Genomic DNA, 20,518 nt, shown 5'->3' with positions numbered 1-20,518 from the left:
GGAAAGCAATCCCTCCTACACGCCTAATGGAGTGAGGTGTGGTCTCACCAAAGTAACTTACTCCAGCTTTTGCTTCGTCGTTTGAAATGTGGTTTTAATCACACTCTGTTATTTTTATTCATGAAAGTGTTCACTCATATGGTACATGTATTATTACGATATTAAATTTTATGCTTTTTTATACGCACACAAACACACACACATACACACACACTCACAAATGCATACATTCATGCATTTGTAAAGTTAGGTAGTAATTCTTCTTATTAACATAATTTATTAAAGATTGATCGCTGCAATAACTGTTTATCATTAATGTTTGACAAATTCAGTAAATTTCTTAAAGTCAAGTTAGGAGATTTGATTCGACGTTTCGACACAAACTTAAGCCATCATCAGGAATGAATTAAGTGTGGAATGTGTTGCTTATATGTCTTTGGTAGCAGCAATCGATTTCAATAAATTACAAACATGTATTTGTTTATAGAGCTCTATATATTCATTACTTGGAATATCCATTTCAGATTTGTTACCAGCAACGGTGCATTTCTAGAGGAAAATTTTTGGAAAGCTTGCCAGTTCAAAGTTACGAAACAGTTTACAACATGTACAATAGAAGTCATGCACCATCAATACAGTCCATCTCTTTTTTCATATTTTCAACATCAACAATTACAATTATTTTTTAACCTTTTAACGTAAACGTGTTCCATTTGTTTCTGTTTTTTTGTTTTTTTCTATCATTCGCCGCGTTTTGTTTGACTGCATCATAAAAATTGAAAAAAAAGTTTTCAATATTTTTTGAGCTCCGACTTCCATTTTGTTTTGTGTGAGCCCAATGATGAAAATCTTTACAAATCACGACCTTTACTAAACCAGGCCTTTAAAACCTACGCATGACTGCATCACTCTAACGTTTGAAATATTTTGGATATTGATAAAATAGGAAAACTTGACAAATAACCGTTCACTTTTGTGAAGATTCATAAATTTATATCAATACTTCAGTTGAGAACTTCATAGAAAGTTTTAATGAAAGTGACATTGATGTTTCTAGCTATGTAATTTATAGTTGTCACGTTATACTACGAGCATTTGAATACTTAATAAAGTTGAGACCTCTTGAACTGCATGATAATGCAATCCTGTAAATAATATTATCTTCAAAATCTTTCTTCAACCCTTCTCAAAGTTTATACTCATGCCTTCACATAAGAAAATCCTCTGGTATGAGTTTTTACAGAACCTAAACAGTACATGCAACACATTATAAAATTTTCAACAGTTACAAATCTTTAATTTACAAGCTGCTTTCTAGCAATTCTAAAATGCCAACTTTTGATTTAATTTAACGTTTGTCTAACATCATGCGGCTCATCTTGATATGAACATATCACTCAGAAGAGTTTCAAACCATAGGCGAGAGAACGGTGTCACATTCAGCATTTAGTAGTTCCAATCAAATAAGAAAATGATATACTTGAAAACTTGCAAAATTGTTTTAACTACAAAATAAGCAATGTTGAGCTAGTAAATAAGCATGAGAAAAATGTCTGTTTACAACTAATTGATCAAGTTTCTTAAATTGATTAATATAGCAATGTTTTTCTAAAAGTAGTCTAGAATGTAAACTTTTCAAAACAATCTGGTCCCTTGGTCTTCATGCTGCGCAAAAAATACAAATAATAATTATGATATTTTATTTTGCCGTTAATTTTTTTACCAAAAATAGAAAAAAACAATTTGGAAACTAACGACAACACTGAGGGCAGGCCACTTCCCATGTTTGCCCCGAGCTGGTGGAGTAAAAACCAGTTGCTTGGGTTCCTGAAATGCAAAGATTTTTGGTGTATAATTTTTCTTAAATTTAAATCAAAGAACAAAATGAATTTTTGTTCTACGATTATTCGCTCATAATATATTTTACAAATGTTACAATAATATAAATTAAAGATATTTCGTATACAACACACACACACACAACTCCGTAACTATTAAGTATTAATATATAATTTAATTTACATAGAGGTGAAATTTTGTTAACCTGGCTCGTAGTAGCGGTAGACCTTAACAAGAGCAGGCTTGACGTTTGCAATCTTCAACTCCTCCACCATCCCAACAGTAAATTTTAATGGTTTCGCATTGAGCTTTGTGTTAATTAATATCAAGTTATTTAAGTTAAGTTAATATTGTTATGAATTTAAATCTAAAAAAGCAAATTGATAAACATTTTTTTTGTGATTTATTAACAATATATACCTATAATTATATTGTGTAATAAAATAATTAATTTGCAGCCGTCGTTAATTTTGTTTTGCTAGAAAATAACCATAAAAAATTATTAATATTTCATGCATTAACATGATAAACATTTATAGTGATACTATGGGAATAATTTTTAATAAAACAATATTTTTATTGTTTTCTATGTGAATGTTTGGATTATTGATAAAAAATAATTAAAATTTTCTGTTAAGCAAACTTCAACACAAAATTTTAAATAAATGTTGACATCATTGTGAATTTGATGAAATTATTCTGCTATACTGTTAAAAATTTGAAAAAAAAGTTACTATAGCACACCTCATCCAAGTAGATGACAACTTTGTTCGAGCTCTTCTCAACCTTCTTGAATGTACTTCCAATCTGTTGGATGAAGTTTCCATCATCGAGCAGGGAGTAACCAGTTAGGATGTTTATTTCCACGACTACCATTCCCGTCACTTCAGATCCATTCCAACTGAAGAATGTTTCAAATGAAACATTATTTATTTTATTATACAACAGGTTAATGTTTGATAAAAGATTACTGATGAAAGTATAAATTCAAAGTATATTCTGAAGTTTTAGTTTTGAAAATCGCACCTAGCTGTCAGAGTCAGATTCAAAGTTTTATTCAAAGTTGTGGTCGATAGGTCGAGGAGGAGAAATTGATTCTTGTTTGCGTTGTTTACGTTGTATCTCACATTCAACTGTTAGTTATAAAGGCGATATGATTATTTTTCAAACGTTCATAAGTACTTCATGCTGATCAATAAATCAGACGAAATGTAATGTCAGTCAAAGTGGATTAATTTAAATAATTTCCAACCTTACACTATGGTAATAAAAAAAATTACTATTACTCTAAAAGATTAACAATGTTGTTATAGCTAGCTAATACAATTATTTCAAGTATTAGGAAATATAACATATCTATTTAAAATATTTTAAACGCCAAAATATCAAAGTAGATGTTTAAACGCATTACCTGAACAAGAGCAGCACCGTCACCTGTCGCTATCACCTTCACTGAATTTATCGTTTGTGGGAGCTGTCGTTGGAAATATTCAGCAAAGAATTAGTATTATACTACCCCGTTTGTTATATTATTCACATCGGCTGCTCAATTTTATATATTGCTAATTTCCTTTCTATATATATATATATATTCTCCATATATGTATCTGAACGGTGACCAGCATCTCACGATACAAGATATATCATCATTGCAACATTCCTTCATTATAGTAATTCATCATTATAGTATTTCATCATCATAACATTTCATTCCTAATGTGATCTTAAGATCATGGGATCCGCCACTGGGCGCTAGTAAAAGCTTCAACGGGTGACCACAAATTGTACGTCAAGTTATGCGCCTAAAGAGTTGAACTAAAATCCATTTGAAAGTTTGTGATTAAAGCAGATGCAGGATGAGTTTTTCAAATATTTACAACTGATATACGCTTTGAACATTTATTTTGAAAAATTTTTTAATCAGTACATGCAATTTTGTAATTTAATTAAAATTTTACAAATTTTACAATTTAAACTTTTTAGTTCAAGATCATTATTGTTCAACGTTTATTAACCAAAAAAACTATGGTGATAAATTTAGCCAAATGATTTCATAATAAAATGGCGCTATTGCTATTGTATCATTGCTCTTATTTAATGAAAAATAAATCATTTAGATAAAATAACAAACAATTTTTTGTGCAGAATTCATTTTGCTTTTGTTAAATGAATGAGTGACTTTAATAAAGTCAGTATGAAGAAGAAAAGCAAGAAATAAACACGTTGAAAAACAAATGAAAATGTTGTCTAGCCTGAACTGACTGCACAAATAAAGCATTTTCTTTGGTTATGGAATCAAACGTGTTAACGTAAGATCCACTATTGGCAGATACAGTTACAGTGATTCCAGTCCCTCCACTTCCCGAAACAAGTGTTGCAAAAGAGGCCAGTGCTTCTAAACCTAAGACCGTGTCCTGGTTGAATAATTAACTTTTTCAGAATTATTAGGAAATCTATTTGAACGAAATTTAAACTTATCATACGTCTCTGTGTTAACATTAAAAATTTAATATAGAACGCTGTTCAATGTGTGCCATTCTCTAAAAAATTAAATCAAACAGTATATTGGAATCATCAGACTTGAAAAAAAATTTATACCTGAGTAGATGAAAACCCTCCGAAAGCATTCCTTTGCTTTATCAACCATTTCAAAATTGGCAATGATTTAGAAATATCTTTTTTCTCCGCATAGACCATCAAGACATAGGAAGCAATTTCAATATTGTATGACTTGGCTTGCGAATAAGGTCCTCTCCAGATGCCTTCAGAGGTACTTTCAATCACATCTTTCTTCCAGTACGTCACTCCATCTGAAGACGATGGAAGATCAAATCAATAAAGTGCATTACACATTATTCGTTCGTTCGTGTGATGTTTACAACACTGACCTTTGTTGATTGCCAGCTTGTCAAGCAGTGCCAGAGTATCAGTCAGCTTTAAGCTTCCAGACTTGTGGAGGGCGTATGAAATGATGGCTAGAGCATAGGGATCGTTGGAATACGAATGGAAATTGTTCTCCAAATACTTGTTGGCGTTGTTGATGGAATTTGCTAGTCTTGTCGGATTTTTCTATTGAATCAATTCATTTAATGTAATGTTATGATATCTCATTTTAATATTTCAATAAACAAATCTGACCAAAGTAATATTCCTATTTTCAAGTAAGGCAATCAAGATATATGCAGTCAGAGCAATTCCTGCCGATGAACCTCCCTACACAAAATTTTCGAAGAATAATTGAAATTTATACATACACATTAATCTTTTGATCATTAATTAACTTACCTGCATATCTGTATGGATGACTTTTCCCTCTGGAGGTTCTGCAAAAGTTCCATCAGTTCCCTGCAATCCAATTATCCATTCCATCGTTGCTGCTATTTTGCTGTCTTCAACTGGAATGTACTCTTTTGCTTGGTGGAAACATTTGATAACAAATGAACTCAGCCTGTGAAATCATTAAACAACAATTTTCAACAACACATAAATGCATTTGAGAAAAATTCCAATCTCTAACCAAACGCTTCCGGCTTTATCGCTGTTTCCGAATGCACTGAATGATCCGTCAGTCCTTTGAAAGGTCAGTTCTCTTTGGTAACCTTCAATAATCATGCATAAAATTTGAATCTACTTATTTAAAAAATTTTGTCAAACTTGAAGATTACAAAATTTCTTTAGGGTATTTGATATTCAAAGTATCCCAATAGGCATAAACTTCTAGCATTATTTAAACATGCTTATTTGTTGAAAGCAAAAAAAGATTTCTGATCAAAGTTTATTAAATTTTCAGTGAGAAATCTGAAGATTTATAAAATTTAAAAGCTTCTTTTATGATCGTTTATTTATTACAAAATAATTAGACTGTCAAAACTAAATGTAAAGTTCTTATGGGGAGGAGGCTAATATCATCATGATAAATTTACCCGATAAATGGTCAATTAAAAAATTTTTGAAAAAGGTTATTCTTATTGATTTCGTGCTTCAAGGTTTAGTTTAGAGTTATCATACTTAACCGTTCTAATGTGCATCATATTTTTAAATTACTAAAACATTCAAAAAAATCAAGCCGCTAAAAAAATTAATAAATTTTTAAGCTCATCCTACCAGCAATTATAAATTCTTTAGCTTTTTGATCAAACTCATTTGTTAATTGTCCAGACTTAGTGAGATATTCCAGAAGAAAGACATCAGGAACTAGGTGTAAAAGGTTCTGTTCTCCACAACCGTAGGGCATTTTTAGTAAATTATCAATGTTGTTGAGTGCGGATCCGATGATGTCACCTGATATCAATATATTTTAATGAAGGTATGAACAAAATTCAAAAGCTAGTGTTTTTCAGAATATCAATTTGATTGAGGAATTAAATAATTACCCAACCTACGACGGAAAACTCAATGACAGCAGATCCAGCTACATAAGTATCATTCGAAGGTAATGCCACTTGGAAATCAGTTTCAAAACTCTTTCCAGGTGAAATTTGGATGAACTGTGATGTGCCGTATGACTGAGTTTGTCCTTCAGGCTAAAATCGTTTGATTTTCACATTTAAAAAAATGACATTAACAACGGTAAAAAAATAATTTTTTTAGTAAGTTACATTTTAGGCAATAGTTAACTCACTTTAACGAGCAGTGTGGCCTTCATGGCATCAGCAGCCAACCCTGCATGAGCACTGACTTCAATGGGTATTTGACCGAGTGCAGTGGCAACCACCCAGAAGTACACTGACTTACCGTCATTGTTTGCAACCTTTAATCCAATTTAAAACATAAGTTTTTTTAGTTATTATCATATATCATTATAATATATTATTATTACCTGGATGTTTTTTATGACATCAGTAGACTGAAGTTGTTTGTTATCGCATTTTATTATTTTGAAATAAGTTGATGCCAAGAGTTTAATTTCTGTCTAGAAAATTTTTTGTTCAATTATATGCAATTTATAAATGTGTGATGAAAGTTTTTTGCCAACCTCTAAATCTTGACCAAAATAATTGAAAACTGTGACTTGAAGTGCAAATTCTTCTCCTCTCACTATAGAATACGGCAGGTTCAACGAAATGAAGAATGGTTTTATGACAGTTATCTAAATATAAGTTTAACCCTTTAAGTGTCAAAAACATATTTTTTTTTAATTAGTATACTTTTGCAGAACTTTCTGTCAATCCCAGACCAACTTCCTGGTTAACCGAAAACCCACTAGCAACCCACGATGTGATGGTATCAGGAACTTTTACTTTCAAATGGTACGACCCATCGGAACTGTGTTAATTTCAAAAACAAAATAACCGTTAATATTGATCTAATATGACTAAACACTCAATGAACAAAAATTTACTTTGCAATTACGTCGGACCAAATCCATGTCTCTGGGAAGTCCTGTCTGACAGCGGAAGTAACCGCTGGTGAAGATGGAGAGGCAGGAGGTCGAGAATTAAGACCCATTGTACCTTATCAGGATAAGATAACATTTTCCATTATTTACTTTATTAATTTTGATGAATATATATATATATATATATGTGTATATGTGTATGTGTGTGTGTGTATGTGTGTGTGTCTGTGTGTGTGTGACTGTGTGTGTGTGTGTGTGTGTGTGTGTGTGTGTGTGTGTGTGTGTGTGTGTGTGTGTGTGTGTGTGTGTGTGTGTGTGTTATTGATGAAAATCACAGCATGTTCAGCGTTAGTTAGCTCCCTGTTTAGTTAATTTTTCGATTTTCCTAACGATAGATCACAAATCTTTGTCAAGTTTCTTGGGATCAAAACCAAATTTTTATATATTTTAAGCAACATTTGAACATGGTAGAACATTTTAGCATGCTAGTACAAAAAAAAGCTATTTTCGGTATTCCTATAGCATTTTTGCTGTTCGATTTGATAGGTTGTGTATGTGACCAAATGCTCAAGTTTATATATACTGTGTTTCTACATTGCTAATTATTTGTTTCCTAAACATGAATACTTAACGAACATTTAATTAGTTATTACGATCTTCAACTTTGTGCAATATTACACTTATTACATATATAACATTTATTAATTAATTTACGTGTCTTAATAAATTATAAATAATAAATAATTTTATAAATAAACTTAAAAACAGAGAAATCATCGACAATAATGACACGTAAAAGTGCATAACGCACAATGTTGAAGATCGTAATAACTAATTAAATTACCGTAAAGTATTCACGTTAAACAATAAAAGAATTAACCATGTAGAAACACAGTAAATCTAAATATAAACTTGAGCATTTGGGAACATACACGACGTATCAATTCAAACAACGAAACTATTATAGAAATAGCGAAAAAAGCTTTTCTGTTCTATCAAGCTTGAATAAAAAAAATTGGTTTTGAACTCGAGAAACTTGACAATGATCTACTGTTAGAAAATTCAAAAAATTAAACATGAATCTAACTAACGCTGAACATGTATATGTATACATTTATTTATATATATGTTCCGTGTTAGTTAGCATCCTGTTTAATTTTTTGATTTTTCTGACGGTTTATCGTAAATCATTCTCATGTCTCTTGAGTTCAAAACCAATTTTTTTTATTTTAAGCATGAGAAAAGTTTTTTTGGAATTCCTATACCATTTTCGATGTTCGAATAGATACGTTGTGTATGTGGCCAAATGCTCAAGTATATATTTATATATATATTTGAATTTGAACAGAATTTTATTGGGCAAAAGCACCGGAGATCAGGATGCATATGTATGTGTACACCATTTTAACTAAATACTGTGCAAAGAAGTCAAAAGACAATACAAAGTGAAATTAAAAATTTTTTAAACAATAAACAAAATTAAACAGAAATATTCAATAAAAGATAATTTAATAAATAAAAATTGAAATTAGCATGTGGTAAAATGGTTAGATAATATGAGCTTTAAAATTTATGCTTTAAAAAGACCCAACGAAGGAGATGCCTTAGCATTATCCGGTATGGAATCCCAAAGACGCATTGCTGAAGATAATGCTGAGTTAAGGAAAAAATTAGATCTAGGCTTAAAGAAGTAGAAATCAGGATTATGACGTAAGATTTCACGTCTTGTATTCTTAAAAACAGCAAGTTGATTATAGAGCGATTGACAGAAATTTAATTTATATATTTTAAAGAAAAGAAGTAGAAGATAGCCAATATATAACTGATTAATACTACGAATATTAGCTAAATGAAAATATGGAGTAATATGATCAATTTTACGTAATTTAAAATAAATACGAATAAAAAAGTTCAGAGCTAATGTCAATAAATGAAGATTACATTTAGGAGCTGAAGCCCAAATAGAAATGCAGTAAGTCAAATAAGGTAAAATGAGAGAGTTATATAGAGTTTACATAGTGAGCCTCGGAAATTTAAACCTTAAGCGATAAATTAAACCTAATTTTTTTTATAATTTTCATGAAACAAGTTTTATGTGAGATAACCCAGATAAGTTGGATGAAATATTAATACCCATAAACGTAACAGAATAAACTCTTTTAACTGTACAACCATTTAAAATTATAATTGGAAAAACAATGTCAGTTCTTATCTTTGGTGTCTTTTAAGTTTCTTTATTTTCAATTATTCTGTTTTTTGACATAAAATTGTTCTTCAAATCATATGTTAAAGCCCCTAATGTAGAATGAGTGAAATTTTTACAGACATGTAAAAGGTGGTATGTAAGGAGCAGCCGCCCCAACGAGAACTATTATAAATATTCAACTACGTACACCAGGAATCATCCCCACTAATAAGTTTAAAAACAGAGGAATAGAAAATAATTTCTTGTAAAATGAAAATTAAAAATACTTTTGACCAAATTCAATAAAATTTTTATATGTTTTTTGCATATTTTTTTTGTCGTAAAAAAATTCCAAACCATAACTCCAACAAACACAGAGAATTTATATTTAGAAATAAAACAAATTTTCAAGACCAACATTCATTAGTTAAAAAATAGCTTATTTAAATCAAGCGTCAACATTTTCAAACTACCCTGCAATCCCGGCATTCCGGGCACTCCACTCCCGTTTCCCGTTGGCGCTGCTTTTCCTATCATACCATCCTTCCACATGTCTGTAAAAATTTTACTCATTCCAAATTATAAGCTACAACATAAGATTTAAAATGCAATTTAGAGTCAACAAATTGAATAATTGAAAATAGAGAAACCTAAAAGCGCACATAGTTTATGTGAAACATTATCTAACTACAATTTTAAAAATTTAATACAAATCCTTATTATTATCGATGCCAAACAAAATTTGTTTAAATAGGAAAAAATAGTTGAATTGAAGCGCAGACTTTTGAAAATGATTTCAAATAAAAAAACTGTAATCTAAGCAACTAACATCTGATCGGCGGACTTTGGTAAATGTACAAATTCGACAAAATAAACAACCCTGCTTTCTTATGTTGAAAGACAATGAAAAAATGTAAAATTAGTGTTATGTTAATATTGGTCATTTTGAAAACAAGATATCTATCTACAACGTGTGTTATTTGAAATTGTGAAATGAAGCGCCGATGCATTCAATTCAGCGAAAAGACTTACCATAAAAATATATATGCTCGAGTTTTTTCACAAAAAGATTGGTCATTATTATCAATCCTGCATTCTAAAATTTAAATTTTTCACCTTCATTCAGCAACTTCAATTAGCAACTTCAATGAGCAGCTTCATTCAGCATTTATTTGCATTAAACATCTTGATTGAACTTTTCATAATTTTTTGTTCCAATAAAGTTTGATTTAAATTTATTATAAAAATCTATTTAAAATTATTAAAAACCTTCTAACATTAAAATAATTTAACTGAAAAAAATTATAATTTTATACAACACAAATATTATTTAACAACTTCAATCAGCAGCTTTATTCAGCAGTTTCATTCAGCAACTAACATCAATAACAGCGGATGTGTCACTGCCTCCCAACCAGATGGGCAACCAGCACCCAATGCATCGCTTTCGCCTCGCGATGCCCATAGGAACGGGAAAACCACGATCACCACTCACTTCCGAGTATGTTGATAGTTCCGATTTCACCTATCAATAATAGTTTATAATATTATATTATAATTATTTATTCAACGATAAAAACAAAACAAACCACGTCTTGAGTGATATCATTCCCAGATCTTAGAAGCAGCACCGACTGATCCACTGCCAAAAGACCCACAAACGAATTTGTTTTCGTCTTTACGTTCAAATAGACATTTTCATCTCCTGGTTCTGTTTGATTTTTGCTGAAACTCAGAGAGATCTGTAAAGATAATCTCATTATAAAAAACTTGCTTCATAATAAACGCAATAAAAAAAATTTCCCTCTTCAAACTTTTTTCAAATAAATTTTAAACTACAACATAAATTAACTTATTTTTTCAAATTTCAATGAAACAAATGTGTGAGCACCTTGTTAGCAAAGTAATCAACTACAGGGATTGCTAAGCTATCAGCAATCAGTTCACCGTCAGGGGTAACATAGGAGACCACAAATCTCGCTTCAGGAGCCATCTTGACGGCCAGCTCAGCAGTTACGCTAACAGCGAATGTGTGTTCAGTATGTGAATCAACAGATTTCACTTGATTTCCAGCAACAATGAGACCCTTAGCCAGAATCTGTCAATAAAAATGAACTTTAAATACAATGCAATAATACTCAACCAATTCATACCCACCTGAAACTGGAAATCTTTGATCGGGTTGACAGTTTTTACTTGGAATTGCAAAATCGTGGATGGCTATGAAGATGTATACTGGAGTTTAATACTCTAAAATGAAAACACAATACTTAAAAAATAACCTTGATTATATTTTCAGTACTTTTTAATGTAATTTGAATTCCTCCTTTGTCCCTTGTTTGAAACTTGGTTACATATTTATAAACCATTACTGAAGTATTAGTTTCTTCGTCATTAAAAGATGCCTGTACAAGTTTTAAAAACTTCTACAATCGATTCGGAGTTTGCTTTTATAAGCATATTTTCTAAAAATCCCAGAAGCAATAAAAGGACTTAATTCATTTTAATACTAACTTCAAAATTCAAACTGTCAGATTTTTCTGATGTATTAAAAATTAAAATGGCATATCCATTTTCTAACAGCGGGGAAGTAAATTTTTTTTCTTTTTCCTGATTTGTAAATCTTGGAGAGAGAGAATTGTAAGAAGTAGTTGACTTGATGCTTATAGATTTGAATGACCCATCACTATTCTGAATATCACTCAAAGAAGGAAGACTGCCGTCAATAAATTTCAAACTCAGCTGATGTTGGTAATTATTATAATTAAATAAATAACTTTAAAATTGTTTGAGTTGGAAAAAAATTATATTACTTTGGAAGTTTTACAATTTTGAGACTTACATAACCGTAAAACATTAATCCAGGCTTGTAGTTATCGGGGGTGTTAGCTAAAAATTCTAACTGGAATCTTTGTGTCCTGCATGTGACGTCATTCTTACCCGACAAAAGGATCCCGGTTTCGGTTTCAGTGACATTTGCTTCCACAGAAATAACTTGCCAATCTAATGTAGACCAGGGTTGGGTAACTAGAAGCAACGTCTTTAACTCGCTCACCGTCAGTGAGAAGTCCCCTTTACCATCAATCAACTTAATAAGTTAATTTAACTTCATAAAAATCATACATAACTCATTGGCAAAAGTGGACTTAATACAATTAGAACAACAAATTAACTTAACTTATTCAATGTGGGAATAAAATCTGAATAAACAATAAAAAACCTGCACAAATTTTGTAATTTTTGGTTGTTGCTCTGAATACCACCATTGTTTTAACTTGATTTCAACTCTTGCTGTACCCTTCACTGGCTGTCCATAAGTGTATCTTCGAAATTCAAAGTAAGCAGTTTTAAAGTAAAATGTTAAGCAGAATTATTATGTTACTATTCTCCGGGTTTAGTAGATATTTTATTTGGAATTTAAATAAAATACTAATGGGGTAATTTACTTTGCGATCACCGAAACTTGTAGATTTTTTTGAAGATAGGGTTTGTTCACGTTGTAAAGGAAATATGACGGGAGTTCAACTTTTATTTCAAACTTTGGTAAAACTGAAAAATATTTTAAATGAAAATAATTTGTTTAACGAGTTCATAAAAAAAACTCATACCGTATTCGGCGACTTCAATATACATTTCTTTGCTGGCGTACTACGAAAACAAAACCAAAATAAATTCTAAAAAATTGTTAGTCATCACAAGGCAAAACATAAAAAATTTATTGGTAAGAAATATTCAAACTTGGCTTTCAGCTTGAATTTTCCACTTGCCTAACGATGTTATGTCAGTCAGTTGTAGGCTGCTTGTAATTACGCCTACACGTAAGAAGTAATTACACGTGTATGCTTATTTGAAATAAGACGTTTTAAACTTAAAATAACTAACCATTTTCGTTCTGTTGATCAACTAGCTTTAATATTTTATTGGAGGCTGTGTCCTGAGTTTATATAAATAACAAAAAATCATTTTAATTCTTAATTTTTATTTATTTAGTTGGTCATCAACTGCAATAAGGATTTTAAACTGTATAATCTGTAACCCTACGTTTTGCTTACTATTCATGATTTTTTTTTTAATTTACAGATTGCACTGTCTCCACTGTGAAACTGTCATTCCGTGCAAAAAATGAATTTAAGAACGAAATCTTTTTGAAATAAAAATATTTAGTGGAAACATTAAATGACATTTAATAAAATGTCTGGAATAAAATGTGTAAGACAAAACCTTGAGTTAAGATATGCAATATCACCAAGTTAGCTTTATATCTCAAGTAGATTTATAAATTTGATATTTTATATCGCGTTTGCTCGTGCAGCTTTTATAATTGTTACATATTTGAAATTGTGAAAAACATTCTGTGAAAAACCCTCTGTTGAACTAACGAATATGGTCACGTTCATCTTTCCATTGTAAGGTTTCAAGTCCGGATTGATCGCTATCACTCTGAACAAAACTGTTTCCATTGAACAAAAATAAAATAATCAGCGTTAACGGTAGTTGAATGAAAGTTGCAGGGTGTTATTGAAAATTTAATTCATAAAAGAAGATAAATATTCGAATAAATACGATCGCTTGTCAGATTAAATAAAAATTATGAAATCTCATGTCGTTTGAAGCATGCTTACTTTTCTGCCCGGGTTTGTACAGGACCTTGTCCGTCTGTATGAAGATGGAATGCACTTTCCTGTTGACAGCCAGCTGACTGCTGTTGCTGAAGTTGACTCCTTGTGATGCACTCACAAAAAATGTGTAGCTGCTGTCCGGTAAAACATTTGGGATCTAAATTTTTGTACAAGTTGAAAACATTTGTGACAATTTTCAAACAGGTTTTACTTGGCTGCCATTAATTATCAATATATAATGATATTTCGTGAAAGCATGAAATCGATTTGTCGTAAGTGGATAGCACAACATGCTTACAGTTATGGTTATTGGCTACTTCATTCAACATAACTCAATGTTCAATAAATATGTTAAAAATATTGGATGTACCTTGACTGAAAAAACTATTTTGAATCTATATATGTGGCTATAATAATTTAAAGTTCAACTATTTCTTCTATTTCTTAGCATTAACTTTGGTCGGATGTCATGAATTATGAACTAGGAAACAAACGTTGCAGAAGCATCAAAATAATAAGTGGTGGTAATTCATCTGGTAGAATTTATTGAGTTACAACAATAAAATAGTGTAACACGCCGAACTCAGAATTAAGTGGGTGATTAGAAAATATTTGCATGGTAGAAGACAACGTATCAGATGAATGAATTTTATGAGTAGGTAAATATTGCATATCCCTCTAACTTACTTGCAATGTCAGGACTTTCGCCACATCTGAATATTGAAATAATTAAACAAACGTCAATAAAATAATAGTTAAATATTTTTTTAAATTAGAATTTTCAAAAACTTTTAGCTCAGATATAATATAAATCTTTTGATTTCATTTTTTTTCGAAAATCTTACTTGTTTTAAGGTTGAACGTGCCATTCACCAAGATAGGTCCAGAACCTGCCCGAATACTCGCCTCGAGCACAAATTCCACGTCCTTACCTCCCTTCGTCATCAAACTGAACAAATATTTGATGCCAGGTTTAATCATTTTCGGAGCCACAATGGTGTAGGATCTGTTCAGGATTTTAAAACATAAACGACTTAGTTACTTCTAAAATTATTTTTGTTTCTTATCAAAATCAATCCAAAAAAATTACTCAAAAACGAATAAAAAGTATTGTATTTTTAAAGTGATGTTGTTAAATTTTTAAAACGATTCATTAGGCAAACATGTTTATGAAAATAGTCCATTGAGGATAGGGCCGATTAATGAGACAATATAGTTCACAAATTTGGAGAAAAAAAACATGATCAATAGCCAGGTATATAATGCAATCTAATGCTTGTTGCTCATATTACATGCTAGCAGGAAATTCGTCGAGATCTCTGAAGACATTCCATTCACTCTGATTGGAACGTCGAAACTTGATGGCATTAATTTGTACTGCTGACACCGTCGAAAAGATTAAAAAGTTTATCAAAAATAATCGTCCTTACAAAAAAGTTATCTTAGGAGTTTTATTGTGCAAGATATTTTATATGTGCCTAGCCATGCCGCATTTGTCAAGATTTTCAAAAACCTTCAAATTCCGTTGTAGTAAACTATAAATATTTAACAAATTTATAGGAGAATAGTTACCAAAAGGTTTCTCAAATTATTAATAAAACCGTTGCAAAAATCATTAAATTTTTCAATTTTATCAACTGAAACAAGATGTTGAATTTAACATATGTAATTCTTGCATGACAAAGAATTTAGTTTTATTTGTTTATAACTTTTAAAAAATAAATCTCATTTCGTTTTGTTTCGTTATGCAAGATATATCGCATACAATGTTTAAAGAACTCTGGTGAGCTGCCTCCGTCTTCTTGGTAGCTCTTTGCAGCGGAAAAATTTATATCGACAGAAACGCTCCCAGGTCAAAGTTCATGTCAGTTAGTAAAGTGCAATTCAATCAATGTTGTCATATGACAAAATAAAAAATATTATGCAACTGCTAAAATTGAATATTATAATAATTACATAAACTATAGTTGCAATTAATAATAGACTATTTTCAGCAGTACTTTATTGTCAAGAAGTAAGGGCACAGATTTGGTATTTGTACCCTGTAGGGCCAACTAAAGGCTCGATTCAACCCCGATTAGAAAAAATGTTGTAATTTTATTTCATCTTTTTAATTTTTTTAAAATGACAAAAGTTTTTTTTACAAACTCTGCATACTAGTTATAAGCAGGGACTAAAATTATTTTATTACTTCATCTCGTGTCAGGCTGTCAGGTAATGTAAAGGTACTAACGGTGTGTATGATGCCACCGATGTGAACCCACAGAGAAGCATGAAGATGGCAGCAAAACTCATCTTTATCACCATGGTGAGAGTCTAAAATTTTTAATTTTTAATAAACAAATAAATTGAATAAAATTTCAAAACTAGAAAAATTACACGTTATCACAAAATGTTCATTGTTGTTTAATCGCTGAAATGTCAACTATAAATTAAATTCAACAAACTATCAACTAAAATATTCCACTAAATAAAACTCACCACACGATATTTAATTCTGAACAAGAAAGGCCAAATATTAAAATCAAACATTCATTGCTTAACTTCTTTTATACTGCTAGAGGAGTTCTGTTGTTGTACACGTTCACATACATGCACGTTGTAACGTAGAAGAACTGAATGACATATTGTTAGCTCCTATTCAATATACTGTCTATTATTATTATTTTTCTAGAGTAAATTTGGTTTATATTCTTAATTTTAAACAGTGTAATTTTTTTTATATATTTTTTTTGTTTAAATTTTATTCTACTACCAAGTTCAACGGGGTATTAATTTTTGTTATGTTATATAACGATACATTAGGTGAATAAAGCATCGAAATGTATAAGTTTAGAACATGCTGATGTATCTTTTCAGAAGGTTTCCATTTTTAGGTTTACTAGTTATGTATGAAGTAGTCTACTTTATTGTGTGTTTGTTTATTGTTTCAACGCAGAATTGCTTTAGGCTGAGTAGGGAAATCCGTTTTTTATTTTTATTATTGTCGTAATGCGGACAGAATACTGTAATTATTTTACTGTAAATAAAATTTTCCGTTAAAAAGTTGGATTTTTTTATTATTTTACTACCAAAATGATATCAAAAAGTACATATTTCAAACATGCATACATGTCATAATGAAACTGACAACGTTAAAGCGCATAAAACGTTATAAAAAAATTTATTCGAACTTCAATTAATCTACATTTAAATTTAATTTAAATCTAAATTTACAAATTTAAATTTTAAAAAAAATCATCAATGTAATGATTATTTTTTAAAAAGCTTTTGTTATATTAGAATTTAATGTTAATTTTATTTTGTTTGTTTGTTTGTTGAAGGAATTAAAATTGATCTCAGATCTTAAAAGGCTTTCTTAAAACTTTTTAAACAGTTTCAGTTGACGAATGAATTCTGTCGTCTCAAGCTGTAGAATTTTTCGTTCTTTCAGGTTCATTTGGCTCAAATGCCATTCGTGCAAAAATCACAAATCAAATGTGCGTTCTTTAATGTGTAGTGTTTGTGTATATCATTTTACATGTGCGTGCCCATGCTAGATGCATAGCGTTGTTACATTAACAATATCATATATTCATACATTTAATTAGAAAATTTAAATAAAATTGTTGTTTTTATGAAACATTCACCGCAGAATATTTGGTGTACACTTGGCTCTTATTTTATGTCAGGCATAAATAGGGTACACTATTTATTAGACAATTTTAGCAAGTGAATTTTTTGCTTAAACCAGCCTATATGAAACAATATAACATAATTTTTATAATAATAATGTAAATATTGATAAAACTTTTACTATATTTAAGCACATCAAACTAATACCGAACAACAAAAACAGACATCTTTATGCGTTGTAGTCTTTACACTGCACGATTTAGGTTTAATTATAACCTAATGTGGCGAACTAACTTAGACAGCAGCATAACAATGGAAATATCTGCAATAATATTACGTGCTATATCCGATTGCATTTGGAGTCAACTTTTAAAATTTTAACGTTTCATATCTAATGTGATTTCAATTATTTTAAATTGATGAGATGATTCTATTATTATTGAAATTATTCAACTAAGCAGTGTACGTTCTTAAAAGCCATTTCTTTAGTTTAAGCCTAGCAAAAACACGCCAAAAATTGTAATAGCAACAACAACATGACTGTTGCTTGCATGACTATAACAGAAATACAAATAAAACATGTTTAAACATTTATATCACCAGCATATTTAAAATGTTGTAGTATTTGGTGTCAATATAAGATTTTTAATTAAAATATACATAAACATACTTAAAATATGCTCGCCAAGCTATTTTAGATTGAAACTAATGCGTCAAACTATGCGTATCTTGGCATGGAATAATGACGATTTGTTCGCCAAAGCCTGTAATTATTGTTAAATAATAAATAATTAAATTACTAATTAATTAATTCAATTTAATTGAGTATGATAAAAATTCGTCGGATAGGGTATCCCAAAATACGACGACCGTAAAAATATCAGTTTAAAAGGTGCATTTGAAGTTTTGTCAAGGTGACCAAGAGACCGTTTTTGGTCTAGGAAAAAGTTTTTCCTGTGGCCCACAGTTGAGTTGATAACTTTATTTTGCTCACTGCCCAATTTTTAACAGATTTTTTTCATTCTGATTTCAATTTAGGACAGTAAGTCGCCCGTCAAACTTGTTCATGATTAGTTAACCTCACATGCGGCACGAAAATCTTCGTGTTGCCAAAACTTTGAAACCCAGGGCAATCTGGGCATCCCGGATGTCAAACATGATAAGATGACACAAAGCAACTACATAAAAAAAAGGAAAGAATTAAAAAATATTATTTATAATGCACATTCAACTTAGACCTCGTTAATAATCATTTGAAAGTCGTTATTCAAACAGAAGGATTGTTTGTAAGAATAACGTCATAACCAAGTGGTGGCAATCCTCTATTTAAATATAAGTCTTTGATCTCAATGTTTAAAGTAATACTTCAAACTGAAACAATATTTATATCAATAAATTCTTATCAGGATATTAAAAAAACATTTTTACTTTATTTTTTCTAACTAGTTTTTCCAAATAATCGTTTGAACGATTTCTGAAGGAAAGATTTTATATCTTAAAGAGTTTTTATTTATCTTGAATGTTTTTATTTGTTGACGTAATTGAAACTGCGTTAAATTTGAAATGCGTAACAAATCATCACAATGTTAATTAAAATCCTACGCGTTCTTTCCCAGAATATCATCTGGAGCATGCTGTTTGAGTCACGACATCGTGTTTGCTGTTTATTGTATGTTGTATGAATTAATTGCGTTCCATGATTATTATAAATAAGGGTTGTATATCGATTAAAGTATTAATTTTAATTAATCTTTGAAGAAATCGATTAAAGTTTTAATTTTAATTAATCTTTGAAGAAATATTTTGAATAAATTTAAATTTTATTTTGAAACGTGATAAAATGTTGAAAAAAAAAACAGTTCAATAAACTCTATCGTCTTCATCATCAGCGTGTCAACATTAGAAAAACAATTTTATCACGACTTAGAAATTTTCATTGTCACGAATAATTTTTTATTTTGTTTCAGGGCATTTACCGCGTGTTGAACACGATAATGAAAATTGTTCAATCAAATCAGAATTATATTAAAATACATTTCCTTTCGTAATAATTTAACGCCATTTTTATTTCTCTTGTGTAAATATGCTTAAATGTTTTCTATATTAACTTTAATAGTGACGTAAATATAAAATGGTGTATTGTGTTATATGAACTGAAACAACAACAAAAATTGTACATTAGCAGAACTCTCTGCTAATCCCGAACCTGCATCATGGTTAATTGTAAACACTGAAGCAACCTATGACGCTTCGATTTAAAATGTATGCATCTCTGCTTTTTGTGTATCAGTATACACACATGCATGTCTACACATTGAACATTTATGTAAGTGTTTATTAATCTATTGTATACATACAACATGATACAAAGCGTAAAGTATTATGGTTGAATTGCTTGAACCGCGTGTTAAGATAACTGACTTGATTATATCTTATTTACTTTTCATTTACCTGATATTAACACTAAGCAGTGCGATTGTGAAATTTGTTTACCGAAATGAGTTAGCATGAGAGATGCTTGCATGTATAATTCCACATGTTTTCATCAAACATGCAAGTTTTTTAATGTATGTGTGTTTACCGGTTTGTTTTTGTATATAATGGTATTTACATAAATTGATCAAGAAACATTAATTCAATTAGTCTTAAATTTAAAATAATCTAGTAGGTTATTGATTAGGATGTGTTGAAACAAAATTTTATGCTGGGTTTGAGATGCAACCGATGCACAAACCAGACTTCAACAAGTTACAAATAATCATATAAACTTTTGATAAATGTATTTCTAAAGTACAAACAAAATTGTTTAAAAACAATCGAACATTAGAATTGTTTTCAGTTTAAGAATAATGGAATCAGAATGAAATCGAATGATTGCAGTTATGTCCATCAAACGTTCGACTAATAAATTAGAAGCGGTAT

At 30.2% G+C, this 20,518-nt stretch overlaps 2 protein-coding genes across 2 annotated transcripts; both read right to left on the bottom strand.

The window, feature by feature from the left end:
* Positions 1-1,477: 1,477 nt before the first annotated feature.
* Positions 1,478-7,412, bottom strand: HELRODRAFT_191785 (hypothetical protein). Its single transcript, XM_009019533.1, has 18 exons — positions 7,181-7,412; positions 6,987-7,104; positions 6,815-6,928; positions 6,659-6,751; positions 6,461-6,589; positions 6,218-6,362; positions 5,944-6,120; positions 5,357-5,438; positions 5,125-5,287; positions 4,728-4,908; positions 4,438-4,649; positions 4,062-4,253; positions 3,251-3,313; positions 2,866-2,972; positions 2,584-2,740; positions 2,045-2,147; positions 1,756-1,827; positions 1,478-1,665 (listed from the first exon to the last, which is right to left on the bottom strand). Exons 1-18 carry the CDS (start codon positions 7,285-7,287, stop codon positions 1,661-1,663), a joined length of 2,220 nt encoding a protein of 739 aa, XP_009017781.1. The 5' UTR covers positions 7,288-7,412; the 3' UTR covers positions 1,478-1,660.
* Positions 7,413-10,731: 3,319 nt separating this feature from the next.
* Positions 10,732-16,288, bottom strand: HELRODRAFT_191784 (hypothetical protein; the record flags this gene model as incomplete). The annotated part of the gene is made up of 15 exons (XM_009019532.1): positions 10,732-10,887; positions 10,952-11,104; positions 11,254-11,460; positions 11,520-11,582; positions 11,645-11,767; positions 11,877-12,104; positions 12,205-12,450; positions 12,583-12,685; positions 12,809-12,911; positions 13,245-13,296; positions 13,742-13,812; positions 13,985-14,138; positions 14,669-14,694; positions 14,827-14,987; positions 16,215-16,288. 15 exons carry the CDS (start codon positions 16,286-16,288, stop codon positions 10,732-10,734), a joined length of 1,920 nt encoding a protein of 639 aa, XP_009017780.1.
* Positions 16,289-20,518: the final 4,230 nt, after the last annotated feature.

Source organism: Helobdella robusta (genome assembly GCF_000326865.2).
Source record: "Helobdella robusta unplaced genomic scaffold HELROscaffold_25, whole genome shotgun sequence".
In the NCBI taxonomy this organism is placed as follows: Eukaryota; Metazoa; Annelida; class Clitellata; order Rhynchobdellida; family Glossiphoniidae; genus Helobdella; species Helobdella robusta.
The sequence above is the reverse complement of the archived record's forward strand: the minus strand, read 5'-3'. Positions and strand labels throughout refer to the sequence as shown.

Excerpts from the sequence above, each read along its gene's own strand:
- HELRODRAFT_191785 (XM_009019533.1), bottom strand. The coding sequence starts at position 7,287 with ATGGGTCTTAATTCTCGACCTCCTGCCTCTCCATCTTCACCAGCGGTT. Across the intron at positions 3,314-4,061 it reads ATTTTCATTTGTTTTTCAAC|CTCCCACAAACGATAAATTC; the intron begins GTGTTTATTTCT and ends TTCCAACGACAG. Across the intron at positions 2,148-2,583 it reads TTGTCATCTACTTGGATGAG|CTCAATGCGAAACCATTAAA; the intron begins GTGTGCTATAGT and ends ATTAACACAAAG.